Source organism: Lytechinus variegatus, chromosome 9 (genome assembly GCF_018143015.1).
Source record: "Lytechinus variegatus isolate NC3 chromosome 9, Lvar_3.0, whole genome shotgun sequence".
Taxonomy (NCBI): Eukaryota; Metazoa; Echinodermata; class Echinoidea; order Temnopleuroida; family Toxopneustidae; genus Lytechinus; species Lytechinus variegatus.
In genome coordinates this window covers 16,882,529-16,901,622 of record NC_054748.1, presented here as the reverse complement: position 1 = coordinate 16,901,622, position 19,094 = coordinate 16,882,529, and the positions used below count along the sequence as shown (strand labels likewise).

Genomic DNA, 19,094 nt, shown 5'->3' with positions numbered 1-19,094 from the left:
CGATCACCCTTACAAAGTGTCGAAAAATAAAATATTAAGCGTGAAGAATATAACGGTTTAAAGTAGAGCATTCAGCGGCAGGGCAACCAAAACAAAAACGAATAAATAACAAATTCTTATTCAAATACACATTATTGTTCAGAAAAGAGGTTTGGAAGTTCTGAATAAGTTTTTGAGTTACAGGGCAGTCCCCAAACAGATGCAACATATTTCTTGGGTAAGTTGAATTTCTTTGTGTTTGATATTGAATAAAATTTTTCTTCGAAAAAAAAACAAGGCATGATCTTGAATTCTAGCAATTATTCTACATTCTATATGGGGGGGGGGGGACACAAAAGTTTCCTACATAATTTCATTAAACAATCATGGCAGTATAACATATTATACAGAAATAGTAAGGGGTGAAAGAGATATAAGAGTATTTCAATCTCTATCATTATGAAATTTCGATCAACATACTTTTTTTTACTCTTTCAAAGACAGAGCGAGAATATTACGCCCCTTACATGCGAAATAGTAAAGAATACTCACAAGTAGTACAGATCTTGGTTTTGGGTGAATGATGTGGACGGAATTGTCTTGATATCATCATCCACAAGCTCCCTAGAAAAAAATGGGAATACAGAAACGGATTAAAAAAAAAAACTTTTTAAATAAAGTTATTTATAATCTATGTTTTTTATCATTTAGAAATCAATACATAATTCAATGTAACATGTAGCCTCTTGTCAAGGCCCTGACGGCTGCTTACCGAGCGAACATGACGAAGCAAGGGAGAGAGCGAGGTAGAGTGCCGCGCCCGGCGTAATTCGATCCCTCGCTTCGCTCGGGAAGCAGCCGCCAGAGCCTCGACAAGAGGCTATGTAACATGAGGCACACCCGCTTCTCTCTCTCACACACTTCCTCGCACATAAACAAAACCAAATTTCATTTCATTTTCATTTTTCATTTCATTTATTTTCCACAAATCAATCAAAATACAAAGAAAAACATACAACTCATTCCGAAATAGTATGCATAATTACAATATAAAAGCAGATTCTTAGTGGATGGACCTAAAGTAAAGCAAAAGCTTGTTGTGGATAGGCCCTTAACAAATAATTTATGTGTAATCATTGATAGCTACAAATAATTATAGAAAAAATAGAGCTGAGCTCGGAGAAAGTTACAGAAACTGGACAAGGACGAAAACAGAGAACGTTACAAAGAACAGGGGCACACAGGTTACTAGACAAGACAAGGAGGACAAAACAAGACATAAAAGAAAGAAAGAAAGAAAGAAAGAAGGAAAGAAGACCCGTCTATTATATTGCTGTTCATGATTGCGTCGTTAAAGCATGACGTAAAATATTTTGACAGAATTGATCGTATGCCAGTGGAATAGTAGACGGGTCCTTTGTAAGGGTATCTGCAGCTGTAAATATGAATACATGTAATTCATTACAATGGTAAACATACGGACATAGTGAGGGGATAGAGCACCTGGCAGACGAGGAAAAGAAAAAAAACTTGATAGTTGCTAGGAGAGAAAAAGTATCAAAGGACCGAAGCAAAACTTAGAAGAGCTATGTGGTTTTAAAGAGTTTCCCTGGCTACCAGGTGCCCAATCCACTCTCTGACCGTCTTAAAAGTAATACGCAATTGAGTACAAATAGATAAATATATATTGTGTATTTAAAGCTTACAGTTGGGTTCTACGATGAGTAATCTTTTCTCAAAAGAGACGTTTTCAATTTTCTTTTAAATGCAGTCAAGCTAACAGATCTTTTTATATCGATATTGAGTGAATTCCAGTATTTGGGACCTGAATAAATAATAGTATTGTGGGCAAATTTTGTTCTGGTTTTTGGAAGATGAAATGAAAATGCTTGGCGTGTTGGATAGTCATGCAACTGGTTGTTTTTTATGAACATATAATTAAGTGCCGGAGGCAAGTCATTATTATTCAGTTGAAACATAAAAGAACCCAACTGCAGAAGGAAATATCAGAAACTCTTAAAACACCCTTTTCTAAAAAGAGAGGACCTGTATGAGCCCGTATATGGGCATTGGAGATTATACGAATTGCTCTCTTTTGAATAACCAAAATTTTATCAAGTTGAAGCTTACTAGAATTTCCCCAGGCAAGAATACCATAGTTTAAATACGGAAGTAATAAAGTGGAATATAACATTTGCATAATATTGAGTGGAAACATTGATTTAAGTTTATACATTATATAGCGGGATGGAAAATAGAGATTTGTTTGTTTGGGTAAAGAAGTTCGTTCGCCTTCTTCCATTGTTTACATTCCTTAAAGGTGTTGATTTCGTTTGCTAGTTTTTCTGGGCCAGGCTAGCGATTGGAATGTGGAAGTGAAAGAGGGCAAACTGACTGGGTTGCTAGGCGTTCAGGGCTAATAGAAGTCCATTGGAACTTCAGTTATTTTACTACTTTGCTTCTTATTCATGTTCTTCGGCTCGCTTGCATTCTTCAGTGATTAGAGAGGGAGAGCGAGAATGTGAACAGGTGTGGAAGCAAGGAGTGAATTCCTTGGTGGAAGTGAGCTGTGAGTGGGAGTGGCTGAAGTGACAAGAGTCGCAAAAGAGGATTAATTGACCGAGAGAGCAGTTGGGGGAGTGGTAAAGAGAGTTACGTAAGTTGGAAGAATAATGGAAAGCCGAAGAACTTGAATTTAGAATCGGAGTACACAATAATTAAGTTCCGTTTTATATACTTACATTATAGGCGGATTAATTTCGCGCATTACACCAAAAGTGATAGGGTCGACTTGGGAAAGGCTTTTTCGCCACGCGGTGTTTGACCAAAAAGGGGATAAAAAGGGAGTGTTTAGTTGACAAGGGGCAGTTTTTCGTTCCCGATTTGTTTTGCCGCCGTAGGCCATGTCGGTTTGAATTTTTGTCTGTCGTCGGTCGTCCAGCCCAGAGATGCGACATTTATTATTATCCAGCATGTAATTTGACTTTGATTTAGAATAAAACCTGATACACAACTTAACTTCATCGAACTTGTCATTCTTTGACTCCCGTCTTTTTTTTGTACGTGGGCAGCGCAAGACGGTGGGCGGCCACCGGCCGTCTTGCAAAGCTGTGCCGCTACAAAATTGGTAGTACGGATGGGGTCGACCGTCATCTTCAGCATGTTCGGGGAACGTTTTAGTCCTTCAGTCTGGTTTTACGCATAAACACAATGTTTATCGGTCATTGAGATAAATTCAACAAGGAGAGCTTCACTTCATGTCACCGGTTCCGGCTTATTTTTTGTTCGAGGATGTGAATTGATATTATTTTAACTTTAACGTTGGAGAGAGAAATTCAGCTGCAGGGGTTGGATTGAGCCCCCACATCGCCCGGGTTTTCGACGTTGGGACCTTACATGTGCCGTTGAGCTCAGGAGAAAGAACCCTTCGTCCTGGGACTCACGCGTGGCTGCATTGTAGCGAGGAGTCGAGGGACCTGTGAAAACCACTGCAAATAGACCTGACGGGGTAGCATAGCTGGTTTCCACTAAAACCCTCCGGATTAGTTGGTACCGACGAAGTCTGGTGATTTCACATTACACTGCGGTGAGAGGAGTCGTTTAACTGCGCGAGAATCGTCTTGGAAGGGGCTGTAAAGGAACTCAGCAGGGCGATTGCTTTTCCTTTGGTCGTCTCATGAGGATGGATTGAGGTTAGGTACTGAAGGCCGCAGGCGCTAGTCCGGCTCGGGGAGTTGGACGCTATCGAGGAGCTCCGAGACATCGTTCTTCCAACCAACGCTTCGACACGGCCCTTCATCTTCGTCATCGACGTGGTGTGGTAGACCCTGTCTTCGATATCTTCGACGGTGGAAGCTGGCACTGTCGTTTGGAAGCCGATAGCCTTGGCGAGTGAAGCAGCAGGAGTCGCTGGTATGTAGTGAAGCCCTTGTAAGATTTTTCCAGAACAGTCATTCACATTTAATGTAGACTCTCATATTACAAACTATAAGATATGCTTGAAATGTATCTGAAAAGATATGAACTCGTTATCTTCTCAACATGACGATGTGTTAAGATATGTGTGTAGCTATGCAGTTTGTTATTATGTCTGTTTTGCATTAGTGTGCATTGGGATCTGAAGGGGATAGCACAAATAAATTCTGCAAATACACCACTAGACAGAATAATAGTAAAAATCTAGATTTTGATAGTGTTCTTTGGCAACACGTGAAAATACATCTTCAGAAAATCTATATAGAATTTGCAGTCTTTTGTGCTTACCTTTATGTCAGACCCCCAATGTTTATTGTGATCTGGACTTACACATTTCACAATTTTAACTAAATGCCTTTTTTCCTAGGTTCTGCGTCTGGTTCGATTGGTTACCTTTCTCTCCCAGAGTTAGATAGTAGACTATTTTATAAGTGTTATAACTGAAGGTTTATCGTAGTTGAGGTTGCATCTCCTTTCAGTAGTATTCACATATACATAGAAAAATTATGGCTGAAAAGTTAGTTGAAGATTTAGTAACCGGTTTAACCGGAGCATTACAAAGGTGTAGGTTTACCCCTAGTTATAGAAGTACCAGACTTGAGAGATTTTCTGGACAAGGTGGCATTTCCCTTACCGAATGGTTAGAAGAAATAGATCTTTATTGTGAACAATACCAAATCTCTGAAACTCAAAAAGTGCGGCATAATCAGAGCAAATTTGGAAGGTGCAGCACGTAAAAAAGTTGTTTTTCGGGGAAATAAGATACTAAAAGTATTATTGAACTATTTCAAAAACATTTTGGAAAGAAACAAACTGTGCAATCTTTGCAGCAAGCCTTTTATGAAATCCAATCGAAGTCTGGTGTTTCTGACCAGGAAAATTTGTTAGGGACCACTTTTTTAAATTTGTTTCCTTCCTTTTCGCCTGAACGACTCATTCAAATGCAGAAAATTGACCCAGAACTGAGATTTGTGTGGGAACGGTGAAGTGCGCACTGGAAACCGGGGGATGAATTTCCCGCACGTTTTTCAGAACCGGATAGTTTGAAACAATGGTTATATCAATGGTCTAATTTTACTGTTAAAGATGGAATATTAGGAAGGAAGGTTCTTGATCCTTTATTTGGTAATATATTTCAAATTTTACTCCCACAGTGTTTGCGTAAGAGTATTTTAGTTGGATCTCATGATGAATGGGGACATTAAGGTAGAAATAAAACTCGACAATTAGCTAGGTCAAGAGTTTATTGGCCTGGCATGGCTCGTGATATAGAATTTTATGTTAAAAGATGTATTAAATGTGCTAAGGCAAAGGAGATGCAGCCTCTGGTAAGAGCCCCAATGAGACATCTAATGGCATTTAGTCCATTGGAAATTATTGCTATTGATTTTGTTAAGTTAGATCCTGGTAAGGGAGGATTTGAGGATGTACTTGTTATTACAGATGTATATACGAAATTAGCTCAGGCAATCCCTTGTAGAAATCAACACGCCTCAACAGTAGCTAAAGCTCTACAAGAGCACTGGTTCACAAAGTATGGAATTCCAAATAGAATTCATAGTGATCAGGGACGTAATTTTGAGGGTCAGGTGATAAAAGAATTATGTAGGCTTTATGGTATACGTAAGACTCGTACAACACCATATCATCCTGAGGGTAATGCTCAGGCTGAAAGATTCAATAGGACTTTATTTGGCCTAATCAAATCGCTGGATCAGCGTGATAGACGTAGATGGCCTGAATTATTGCCTCATCTTGTCTACATGTATAATACCACCCCCACGAAACTACGAGGGTCAGCCCTTTTGCTCTTATGTTTGGTAGGAAAGAGCGTATTCCTTTAGATCATTTGTTGGGTGTGTCTGTAGAATGGGAACAAGACTTTGTTAAAGAACAAGCCGAGTTGGTTGAGAGGGCTCAAAAAGTTGCCAAAGAAAGAACTGACAAGGTAGCAGCCCGGAATAAGGCCCGAGCTGATGCAAATATCTCTGCAAGTCCCCTCCCCTGGGCATAGGATCTCTTGTTTACTTAAAGAAGTGTGCTTTTAGTAAAAGACACAAGTTGGAGAATGTTTATTTTGATGAATTATATGTTGTTGATTGGATAAATCTTACTGAGGATATTTATCGTATCCGACCTTAATGGAGGTAATCCAAAGATAGTGAATCGTAGGCTAGTAAGGAAAGTACCTTCTGAATCAGATGTGGTTGACCAAAATATGGAAGATTTTGGGTTATGAGAGAAGGAAAATCATTGCTAGCTACAAGGATTCTAGAAAAGATTTTGAGGATGAATATGTTTTAGTACCAGAAAGAGTAACTACAGAAACAGTAGGGGAGAGTACTGGTCTAACCAGAGTACGGATGGGGGCGTACAATTGGGCGTACCAGAGGCGGAACAAGTGTCGTCCAGATGAGATCTTAAAGACAAAATAAAGGCATTCATTCTAATCCATACAACTTACCTAAGTCTGTATTGGAAAAATAAAGTAATAAGTAAAAAATTAAAAATTTACCTTGGGTCTCTGGGCTGGACTCCGCCTTCAATTATTTATGACGATGACAGTTTTATTATTTGTGAAACGATTAGTAGGGAGTGGGGTAAGGAGCATGAATTTGGAAGTAGGTGGTAAATAACTAATATTGAGAAGTTTTGGAGAAGGGGACTCAACTTTGAAAGAATGGTACATAATACAAATACATAGGGATATGTTCTGGGTTTGGGAGCACCGTTCCCTGCCGGATGCACCCCATCATATTCTTGATGGAGTGCATCTAACAGAGAGGGGGAAGAAGCTATACCTACGTACCCTACGTAGAATAGTAAGTTTTTGTCAGACACATTTTTGGATTTAATTGATTTTTTATTATTGTGGGATGAATGATGTACATCAGTGATTATGGGTTTTATATATGATTGCTTGGTTCTATTGATTGACTGGCCCAGTTTGGTTTGCCGACATGGATTATTTAATATATTTTGTGATATTAATTAATCTGTAAATATGTAATTATATTTGTCCTTATAGGAAAACTACATATCAGATGGCAGGATGGTGTCAAACGGAACTGGAGGAGGCATGGGATATCCACCTCTGATGGTAGTTTTGATATCATCCCAAAGTCTTGGTAAATGGTAGAAAACAGTAATGTTTGGGTTATTTTTTTGTCCATGTAATAGGACTTGTAAAATTTGAACAAATGAAAAAAGGGATTTTTTTAAACAATTGTTTATCTTTTTAATGTGGAGGTTTACCCTAGAGGTGCACTATGTCATCTGTTTGGAAGCAAAGGATGAATTGTACAAAAAAAAAAAACACTGTAAAGTAATGATTCTGAAAGTATAACACATAAAATAATTGTAACTTTCAGAATAAGCGTCATTATTTGTAACCATAGCAGAGCGAGGTCTAACATGTGCATGCATGCTGTCCAATATCAAAATATTTACTGTTTACTGTTTATGATACATGTTCATGGTTGATAATGCCTGAAGTTGATTGTTCATGGTTTACAATTACAACCCATCCATTGATTAATGTTCAATTGATTAATAAACACTTTTACTAGGGCATTATACAAGTATGCTGATGCAAAATATTTTTTAGTATCATTTTGGACATGAAACATGCACTTGTTAACTAAGGTTATTTATAGTATTTTTTTTATATATATAAGATGACCAGATTTACTGCTGTTGGTTTTCATTTTGTAAGGTGGATACAGATACGGATATGGATAATTTTACTTTTCACATGTATCATTGCTATTATTACTACTGTACATGTAAGTTTATGTACCTGTAGTATTTTTGACATAACTAGTTGTGCATAAGAGGTATAATGAAGGTTTAATAGATGTTTAGAGGTTGAATTTGTAACTAAACCTTTCAATTCATTTTTTAGGGGTCTGGAAAGTTCATCTTTGAAGGGGTGATGTCATCGATGAAGCAGCAGGAAGCTTGGGTCATCCACTTCCCAATGCCTATACGTTGACATTCCCCTGATGGAAGCTCTCCAAATCCTATTTTTAATTGAAGAAGGTACAGGTATAATGTATATACATGCAATCTATTTACCAAAAAAGGGAAGATTTTGAAATAACGATATTTGGCATAAATATAGAACGATGTTGAAATGTTTATATTGTTTATGACAAATTGTAAGTGTCATGGATGGACGACCGTCAGTATCAACAAATCTTTTTTTCCTTATTTTTTGCGATCTTATGGAACAGATCGATTCAGTAGGGGAGAGTTATAGCGGGATGGAAAATAGAGATTTGTTTGTTTGGGTAAAGAAGTTCGTTCGCCTTCTTCCATTGTTTACATTCCTTAAAGGTGTTGATTTCGTTTGCTAGTTTTTCTGGGCCAGGCTAGCGATTGGAATGTGGAAGTGAAAGAGGGCAAACTGACTGGGTTGCTAGGCGTTCAGGGCTAATAGAAGTCCATTGGAACTTCAGTTATTTTACTACTTTGCTTCTTATTCATGTTCTTCGGCTCGCTTGCATTCTTCAGTGATTAGAGAGAGAGAGCGAGAATGTGAACAGGTGTGGAAGCAAGGAGTGAATTCCTTGGTGGAAGTGAGCTGTGAGTGGGAGTGGCTGAAGTGACAAGAGTCGCAAAAGAGGATTAATTGACCGAGAGAGCAGTTGGGGGAGTGGTAAAGAGAGTTACGTAAGTTGGAAGAATAATGGAAAGCCGAAGAACTTGAATTTAGAATCGGAGTACACAATAATTAAGTTCCGTTTTATATACTTACATTATAGGCGGATTAATTTCGCGCATTACACCAAAAGTGATAGGGTCGACTTGGGAAAGGCTTTTTCGCCACGCGGTGTTTGACCAAAAAGGGGATAAAAAGGGAGTGTTTAGTTGACAAGGGGCAGTTTTTCGTTCCCGATTTGTTTTGCCGCCGTAGGCCATGTCGGTTTGATTTTTTGTCTGTCGTCGGTCGTCCAGCCCAGAGATGCGACATTTATTATTATCCAGCATGTAATTTGACTTTGATTTAGAATAAAACCTGATACACAACTTAACTTCATCGAACTTGTCATTCTTTGACTCCCGTCTTTTTTTTGTACGTGGGCAGCGCAAGACGGTGGGCGGCCACCGGCCGTCTTGCAAAGCTGTGCCGCTACAATTATACCAGTATTTCTAGATAAAATTGAGCAAATGTGGTTTGTATGAATTTTCCAGGTCATTTTGTCATCAATAAAAAGTCCCAAGAACTTAGTTGATTTTACCCTACTGATCTGGACATCATTCAATAAAATATTGTCAGGTAAACTTGTAAGAGAGTTACTAAATAACATAAAATTTGTTTTATCAAGATTTAGAGAGAGCCTATTGGCAAATATCCATTCACAAATACTTTTCAACTCGGTGTTAAAAATATCTACGAGCATTTGAGGGTTTTTATGTGAGAAAAATATACTAGAATCATCTGCATATAGAATAAAAGACAAAAGTGGAGATGAATATTGAAAATCATTTACATATATGATATAAATCAGGGGGCCAAGGATACTCCCTTGAGGAATACCGCAAGTAATTGGTTGGCGTTTAGATTCTACTCCATTCAATGAGACAAATTGTTTTCTGTTTGTAAGATAACTTTTGAACCACTCCAAGGCCTTCCCCCTTACACCATAATGATGTAGTTTATAAAAAAGAATACTATGATCAATGGTATCGAAGGCCTTGGAGAAGTCCAAAAATAATCCGATTGTATGGCAATGTTTGTCAATAGCAGATGAAATTTTGTTAATAAAATGAAGAATTGCATGTGAAGTTGTGTGTTTTTCTCGAAATCCAAATTGATTATCAGATAAAATTTCATAGCGTATGAAAAAATCTATTGTACGTTTATATACCAGTCTTTCTAAAATTTTTGAAAAAGCAGTTAGGAGAGAAATTGGTCTATAATTATGACACTCCAGTGGATCTCCTTTCTTAAAGATAGGTATCACCTTCGCAATCTTCATTTTATCTGGTACGATACCTTGTAAAATTGACATGTTGAATTTATGATTTAACGGCACAATGATTTCACCGATAATGGTTTTAATCAGTTCGTTCGTAAGATTATCAAAGCCAGGGCTTTTCTTATTTTTCAAATTATGAACAATATCAGTTATTTCTTTCTCGTCGATGGGCAACATAAACATTGAAAATGGATTAAAGCCTGGCATAAAATCATGAAACGACCTTTGTGCATTCGGAACAGATTGTGATAGATTTGAACCTACAGAGGACAAAAAATCGTTGAATGTTTCGGCAATACATTGTTTATCTTCAATAATCGTTCCACAATGCTTGATTTTTGATAAATTACAAGAGTTCGAGGAGCTGGGATTAAGTACCTTCTTTATAGTTTTCCATGTTCCTTTTATATCGGAATTGCAATTAACAAATTGAGCACAATAGTACTCTTTCTTTACATGACGAATTAAACTGGTAAGCGTATTTCTGTACCTCGTGTATTTTATACGATTTTTATGTGTTGGATTAGATTTATATTTATAGAATAACCTATTTTTTCTATTTATTGACTTTAACAATGACAAGCTGACCCAAGGCATGCGAGGAGTTCTTTTGTAATTTGAATTTGTGCGTTTGATTAATGGAAAATTATTCTCATATGACAACATGAGTGTATTCATAAATTTTTCATAAGACTCATTTACATCCTCTTCGGTTAAAACTTCTGACCAATCAACAGTGGATAAGCTATTCTTGAATCGATTTGTATTTTCTGGAGTGATTTTACGAAAAAAGTACTCATTTTGCCTATTTTCATTTAATAAAGAGAAGAGAGCAAATATTGAAAAGTGGTCAGAAAAGTCTGTAAGAATAATTCCCGCTTCTGGAGGGGGAGTAAGATTACAAAAGATGTTGTCGATTAGTGTTTTAGAATGTTCAGTAGTTCTTGTAGGTTTTGTTATAAGTGGAGATAAGGAGAACGAGTTCATAATATTTAAAAAATCCATAACAAACGCACAAGATTCATGTTGCAAAAGATCCACATTAAAGTCACCCATTAATATACATGACTTCGAAAGTAATATGCAGTTAGACAAAATAGATTGCATTTCGGCAAGGAAATCAGCAGTTTTAGACTGTGGTGGTCTGTACACTACTCCAATAATGATATTTCTCTTGCCAGGAATAGAAATCTCTACAAATAAAGTTTCAATATTATGATTCATAAAATTCAATTCATGTTTTATCTCGCATTCTACGTTGTTCAAAACATACAAAGCTAATCCACCTCCTCTCTTTTCCATCCTGTTATTTGTGAACAAATTATACCCTTGTAGAGAATAAAGAGGGCGGTAAGAATCACACATCCATGTTTCTGTTATACCTATGGCAAAACATTCATGTTTACTTCGTTGTAAAAATATATTCAGCTTTTCAAAATTTTTGTTCATACTTCTGATATTTGTGTGGAATATGCATAATTTATTCATTTTGTTTTCAATCTTGTCAAAAAACATATTGTCAGTGTAATATTTTGAATCTTGTTTATATATTAATAGTTCATCATCATGTGGGGTAAAATCAAAGTTTAATGAGTTGGTATTAAGATCATCTGCCATTAGCTGATCAAATGCATTTGGGGCAAAATTCCCACAGGATCCATGAGTAGGTGTATGAACATAAGTTTGGAAAGCTGAATAAAAATCATTATCATCCAATGCTAAAAAAGGAAGAATGTTACACAAACTCATCATGGATGTGTAAGGATGTATATATCTCAGTGTACATAAACATCATGATAAATACGACATACATGTGCCTTACTGAATAATATTGAACATATGTAAGTAGCAGAGATATATGGTATGTGTTTTTAGGGAATTCAGAGCTGCAGATACCCAGACAAACAAAAACACATGATAAAAACATTTAACGTATAAGTGTAGCCGTGAACGAGGTGACAAAGGGATAGGTTCAATTAAACAGTGGAGCAATCTAGTCTCTCCTGCCAGAGTTAAAGCAAAGTTTACATATTCCCTTTATAACAGTAGCATAGGAGTCAGGAGGTAAGTATATAGGAAAGAATAGGGAGAGAAATAGAAGGAGTAGGATGGAAAGAAGGGAAAAAATGAGAAGTTTACATCATTGAAGATTTTTGTCAAAATGTTATAAAAGTAGAAATTCAGAAGTTGACATATCATCATATGTTGAATGAGAAAAGAAAAAAAAACATTATATACAGTAAATATATATACATATTATACAATCAAGGTCACTGACTGTTCCACACAAGTATAGATTCAAGTCTATTCCACCGAAGAAAAGGCATATGGAACTCCAGAACTTGTTCTCCATTTACCGGCGAAGAAACGAAGTTTGATATTGTTCTTGAATAAATCCTGAGCTGCCTTTGACCATTTCCTCTTCTCCATTAGATCGTCACGCGTGAGGTCGTCAACCATGTGGTAAGATTCATTCGCGAGCTTCATTCGCTGATTCCTCATGACTTCCACCTTTTCGCGATACGATAGGGTCTTGAAGAGGATGTGACGCGGTCGATCTTCTATACGCTTCCCATCACGATGGGCTCTTTCTACTTTGACAGCGAGACCAAACTTTTCCTTCAATATTTTCTCAGTGATGTCGACGCAATTTTCTTCTCCCGATGTCGATTCCGGAATACCGATGATCCTGATGTTATTCCTTCGGGAAAATCGTTCGCTCTTGTTGATCTCAACACGTTGATTGGCAACTTCGGATCGCAGCTTAAGCACTTCCGTTTCCATTATCTTCATTCTTTTCTCCAGGCTTGTATATTTTCCCTCCATTTCCGTTACTCTTCGACTCTCATGTTCAATGGCAGAAGCCAGGTGCGTCTCAACAAGTTTTACGTTCTCCTTGAGTGAAGCGACGGTATCTCGTATCATCTTTTCGAACTTCTCCGTAGCAGCTTTGAAGTACCGATCTATTTCTCCTCGGGTTACGTCATCATTGTCATGCAAATTCAAGGAATCTGGAGAGCTGGAAATATCTTCTTGGTTCCTGGTCGTCTTCGGACGGGCCCCAGGGCCACGGAGAGATCCGGCGTCTAAAGGTTTCGGCTCCCGTGGAGGCGTCTGAGGGTCCGAGGAATCAGAAAGGTTCTCACCTTTGTCAGACTTGAATTCATCTTTCTCGGTCTTCCTTGACTTTTTCGTCGTCGTCTTCTTGCCATGTCTGGTCATGATGAATGTAGAATCCAATAAATCAACAGATATAATCCAATATAATCCAAAATATGTGAGAATATGAAATTAGTTGAGAGAAATTACGGAGAGACTAGATGTCACGTCTTACTCGCAGGCGGCCATTATCAGTGTTTTAACACACCTTCACCCCTATTGCGTGCACACTTTTCCCTCGCCACTACACACACCAGCGCATCTTCTCCAGCTCTATAGTACCATGGTAATAATATTTTTTTCGTATATTCGTATGTTCGTAATTTACCATGACATTATCTTTTCGTGGTTGACATGGTATTACCATGATAACACCCCTATACCATGAAAACGTTGCAAATTTTGATGTACTTTCGTTGTGTACCATGACGGGGATAGTTAAAGGCTCGAAAATGAGTTTAGGTGAATTTATCCAATATGCAGTCTTAACAATAATCATTTACATATGATAAATTAAGTCTAAACCAAAAAAAATAAAACGTAATGGTGAAGTGGACTAAATATGGTGGATCAGTGGTAGATGAGCGGGGTCATGGGTCGATCCCCGGTCGAGTAGTACCAAATATAATACCTTCTGACTTCCTGTGAGGCTCTCGACGTATTTAAATGGAGAAGGATAATAATGGCATGACAGGGCCCACAGTTCATAAGAGCTGAAGAGGCTATGAAGGAAATTCATTATCATCTATTATTATTATTTTGTTTCAGTGATAATGATAATTATGGTAACAATAACAATACTTGACACTATTTTTATAATGACTATGATAATCAACATTATTAATGTCATTATATGCGAACGTATTACTTACAATTCGGCTAGGAATGGATGATCGACTGGATTGAAGGAATAAGAGGGTGTCATGTGATCTTCGTCTGACACCTGATCTTCGTCTAAGGTATGAACGTCTGATCCAAGGATGAGAGGCACTGACATTATGGAGCTGTATTTTAACACCATAAGTATGAGAGTGTATAAGAAATAGTATACAAGAATGCAAAATGTTACCAAAGATTCCACTTTAAATCCACCAGGTCGCCAGGGAAGGGTCTCTGTTATTGGTTAAAATATTCACTTGCTCTTCAACGAGTAAAAACAAGGAAAATTATTCTCTGAAATAATACAGCTTCGTTATACTGCCAAAAGATATACGAGTTTACGGTTAGTATGAGGTTATACCAATGATCCAATTATTTATCGCGAGAGATGTGGAATATTCCATACTCACATCTTTTTAGCTGTCGGGGAGAAAACGTAAGAGGGATCTTCATCTTGAGTTGTTGGTAGAACGCAGGAGAAGACCAGCCCAGTACAGTTGCAACCAACTGGACATGTTACACCTGTCAGGAGAAAATAATAATATTCCGCTTTCATATTAACGCCTAATACATCGGAATGATGTGTCTAAGCGCTTTACAGATATATTATTACCGCGGTCATCGGATTCAAGAAGTCATTCCCGCACGCAGTGTATGAATATCTTCCACTCCCTGGGGAGTATTCCAGTCAGTCGCCGGTTGGGCGCATACAATACTGGAGAAGCTACACTGACTTTCGCATCCTACCAAAGGGCGCTAGGCCATGTTGGGGTTCGAACATACGACCCTCTGATTACAAGGCGAGAGTCAGAAACACTACACCAAGGCTCTCCCACGTGAGAGTAAATCAAAGCCTTCATTACTCAATTTCTAAGAAAAAGAAATTGAGCTGTAGTAGTTTTAAACGCGCTTTAACAGTATGGTATAAAATCTATTTTGATTTTAGAAAATAAATACACCATTCATCTCTTCCATCCTTCTGAGCACAACGTCATTGGAAATATAATTAACATTACATATATCAAGATCAGAAAGAGATCATTACTATAATTACGCAAAATAAAAGGGAAATCGGAAAATGTGTGTACAAGAAGAAACGGAGTGTTGTCCACAAGATCGGCCATTTGCGGATCCCTATAATAGGAAGTGGTGCATCACTCGATCTTCACCTTTCAATAAATATCTTTATTTTGTAACCTATTCTGATGAAACTTGCGTTGAATCGGTCCTCTCATTTTATACTTTCATATGAGATTAATTCTGTGCTTGACCTTTTTTTTTCCTTAAATATGGTTCCATGACATTTGCTCCGGCGACGATTACTCCTAAATTCCACACACTAATGGAATGACCAACTTCAACCCTGGGTTATGCACTATTCCTTACCCTAATCCCAAACATAACATAAAACCCTAATGCAAACCTAACCCTACATCTAAGACGAAACAAATTACAGAGCAACTGTCGTAGGAGCAAATGTCGTGTCACCACTTTGTCAGGGTAGATTCCATAATGAACGAAAAAAGGGAATAAAAGGAAAAAGACAAAGAAGTTATACCGCAAAAGTGCTCATCGTCAGCGTCGGAACAGTGTCGAATTCCATCACAGACCTGGTTCGGTGGAAGACAAATTGTCGAGCGTCTACAGCTGTATGTTCCTGCTGGGCACACGAAACTACCTGTGGAAAAGTAACAATAATAATAATCTGCCTTTATACTGTACTTAATACATCATGGACATCGCAACAACATCTTTAAGCACTATACAGATATATTACCCGATATATTTATACACATATATATATCCCGGTCATCAGGCCATGGCTTGTCCGCGCAACTCTCAGTCAACAACAAGTGCACACCTATTTACCAATAATGCATATAGCATTTCCATTCATTTGAAAGCAGGATAAAAGAGCACTGTAGATTAAATGCCTTGCTTACGGGCATAGGTGCCGCGGCCGGGATTGAACCCCGGACTTTTTCATGTATAGCCAGGCGCCTTAGACCACTCGGCCACGGCACCTCCACACACACACACACTCACCCACGTAGGCACACGCACACACATTACACATTTATCCCATGGAGATCCCAAACTTATCACGGTGGAAAAAAATACTAAATGAATGTCAATGACGTAACCATATCAGTATAATTATCTCTAAGGGAATCTTAAATACATCGGCCAACATAAAACCGTACAAATCCCTGAAATTTAAAGTGTTTTTTATTTGAAATTGGTCATATATAAAACAAAAACAAGGAAGAAAAGAAAATCAAATCCATGCTACTTTCAAGATACATGCGACTTTGGGGGGGAAATTAATATATCAAACGTTGGTATATGGAACGAATAGTGGATGGCGTAATTAAATATATAATACTTAGCATATAATATCTCAAAATTAAAACAATAAATATTTCCACCGGCTATGCAGAATACAAAGTCGGTAAAAGACAAGTTAATTTTACCTCTTAGATTGTATTTTTCAAAATAATCTAAAAATCAACGGGTGAAGGGGCATTCCCAAAATAAATGACCAACTGTTTCAGAATGTTCTGAACAATAGGAACACAAATGAGAATGTAAAATACCAATTAAATCTACTCACTGCATTCCATTTCATCTTCTCCATTTGCACAGTCCCAGACACCGTTACATCGAAACCTCAGCGGGACACAGTATGAACCGGGGCACTTCATGAAATAGGCCGGGCATTCAAAGTCATCTGCATGCACAGAAGACAACACGTACTACATTCAAACTTGGGCCCTTATATTGACTGCACCTTAGGTCAATAGCTAAAACTACTTTCTCGAAGTGATCTCGATTTAGTCCTACTATTATCAAAAGATTGAATGTCGATGAAAACTGTAAGGCTTACACCAGTCTTAAAATGATTGAGGTTTGTTTTGATTAATGTATGAATACAAGAGCAGTCTATATTTGTTTTATATAAAAATATTTTTAGCAGGGCTGGGTAAATGTTACAACCATCGCCCTTCTCAAATAATGCTAATCAGTAAGCATTTCTAATTCAGTTAAAAACATATGACTGATAAATTGCCACCACTTGAACATTGTTACTTGATTTTATAAAAAATCGGGTTGTCAAAACTGACAGTTCGTGCCCCACATGCAGATCGACAACACACTGATGTGTTAGAATTACACCCTACAGATTTAACATAACACCAGAGTGTATAAAAGATCAATTAGTGTTGAACACCAAAAGCTTAACACCAGAGTTGAATGGCTGGTTTGGCCGTCTACGTACACCAATTAACACCAAAGTGTTGTAATTATCGGAAGATGCGTGCACCGGAATGGATTGTCAACCTACCACACGACCTAAGATGGGACACGTCTCGGCATCCTGTGATGTAGCTACTAGGATCAATGTCATAGATGCACTGCGAGTCTCTACTCACGCAAGCACCATTATTACACTCAATTTCATCAGCACTACAACCATGGTCCAGTTGTCTGTATTCTAGAGAGAAAAAAAACCCAACAAAACAATTCATGATATCTGTGTGACTGAGAAACGCAATTTGAGGTTACAGAATATAATAGAACAGGTAATGATTGATAAACATTTCTAGAAGTGCCCCATGCTCTAGTGAAGGGAAGTCAGTGGGTCCCCTATATTACAAACAAACTCCCCCAAACGATATATTTACTATTTTTCATAATTCAAAGTAATAAATGGAACACTTTCGTAAAACTAATATTTTTGTTTTTAAATTCCATGCGGCTTGTAACATTCCTTTCTCACATTGACAAAATAATAAAACAAAATTGAAGAATTTGTTGGATGGTTTCTAAACAGAATCTCATTTGAAGAAAGATCTTTCAGCCCTTCATTAAAAAATCGAAAAGTGTATATTTTTATTTTTTTTTACACGCCAACAAATATTTTCGAAAGATATGCCCGAGTTATGTATCTGCTACTCCATGTTGTTATGTTGCCTCAATCGAATATTCGTACCAAAATACCTACGATTCTTTTACAAAGAATATCTAGAAGAATAGATAACTGGGAATTAATTGATGAATTAATTACCACAAGTCGACAGTTCATCTTCTGCAGAACTTCCAATGCAGTCCACGATGCCATCACACTGTACAGAGAGTGGATGATCATCACCGCTGTAACACGTAAAGATGTTCTCAGAAGAAGACCCTAAACATATAAAGATACTGGCTTATAATACAGTATACTTTTAATATTGTGTAATAAAATCTTTTAAGTATCTATTTTCGTGTTGATTGAAGTGAGAATATATTTTGCAATAAAGTTTAATCAAAGTTTAAATGGGACTCATGCAGGACTATTACTTCATAGACATCTGGAATATTTGTTGCAGACAAACCTTACACAAATCTAATTCAAATGTATATCACAGCAAATAACCCTTTATTATCCAAACGTAAAATTGTACCGGATGAATTTTTGCAGAGAACATACCATTTCATAATATATAAAAGTTTTGTGTCCATGATGCATTTGTTCATTGAACTGATTATTTTTTAGATACAAAGCTCTTTACTTACGTAATCGGCGTTATTATAGTAAAATGAAGTAATAATACGGAAAATATTATGCCTAACATCTAACACGAATTTTGAATATATGTTACAAAGATGAATATAAATCCATTCTTTATCTAAATTACCTCATAATTTTCCCTTTTTTCAGACCATCCGTTCGCACTTTTATCTCTGCTTAGCTCAGTACTTTCTGATTAACCTTGATAATCTTTCTCTTTTCTTAAAATTCCCTCTATCATGTCTAAGTCAATTATTTAATAAACCATATCTAAAATGATATAAGCTTGCATATTATAATTGCAATGTCTTACCCAATTAAGTAATCTTGTAATCAGGCAAACAAAAAATAGATATTCATATTGAACCGAATACATGTAAGAGTGCCTACATGTCTACTCACCGCAACTAGTTTCATCAGAGTTATCAAAGCAATGGTCCACCAAATCACATATTAGATTATCCGCTATACACCGGCCGTTATCACAGCGAAATTCCCCCTCATTACAGGTGTAAGGTGCTAAAAAGAGAAAATGGACGCCCGATTAAAAGTTATAATATGAA

The 19,094-nt window shown here is 37.2% G+C and overlaps 1 protein-coding gene and 1 long non-coding RNA gene across 3 annotated transcripts in view; one reads left to right on the top strand and one right to left on the bottom strand.

Moving 5' to 3' along the window:
- The window catches only part of LOC121421081, a 107,427-nt gene that overhangs the window by 15,768 nt on the left and 72,565 nt on the right, over positions 1–19,094 (bottom strand). For both annotated transcript variants that reach the window (XM_041615694.1, XM_041615695.1), the window contains exons 33-40: positions 18,934–19,050; positions 18,046–18,165; positions 17,323–17,472; positions 16,591–16,707; positions 15,535–15,654; positions 14,387–14,498; positions 13,970–14,101; positions 532–603 (exon numbers count right to left, since the gene is read on the bottom strand). In XM_041615694.1, coding sequence (XP_041471628.1) covers positions 532–603; positions 13,970–14,101; positions 14,387–14,498; positions 15,535–15,654; positions 16,591–16,707; positions 17,323–17,472; positions 18,046–18,165; positions 18,934–19,050 — 940 coding nt within the window. The remainder of the gene's footprint in view (positions 1–531; positions 604–13,969; positions 14,102–14,386; positions 14,499–15,534; positions 15,655–16,590; positions 16,708–17,322; positions 17,473–18,045; positions 18,166–18,933; positions 19,051–19,094) is intronic.
- On the top strand, positions 2,393–7,169 carry LOC121421082. Its single transcript, XR_005970935.1, has 2 exons — positions 2,393–3,891; positions 6,983–7,169. It is a non-coding gene; the product is annotated as an uncharacterized LOC121421082 (long non-coding RNA).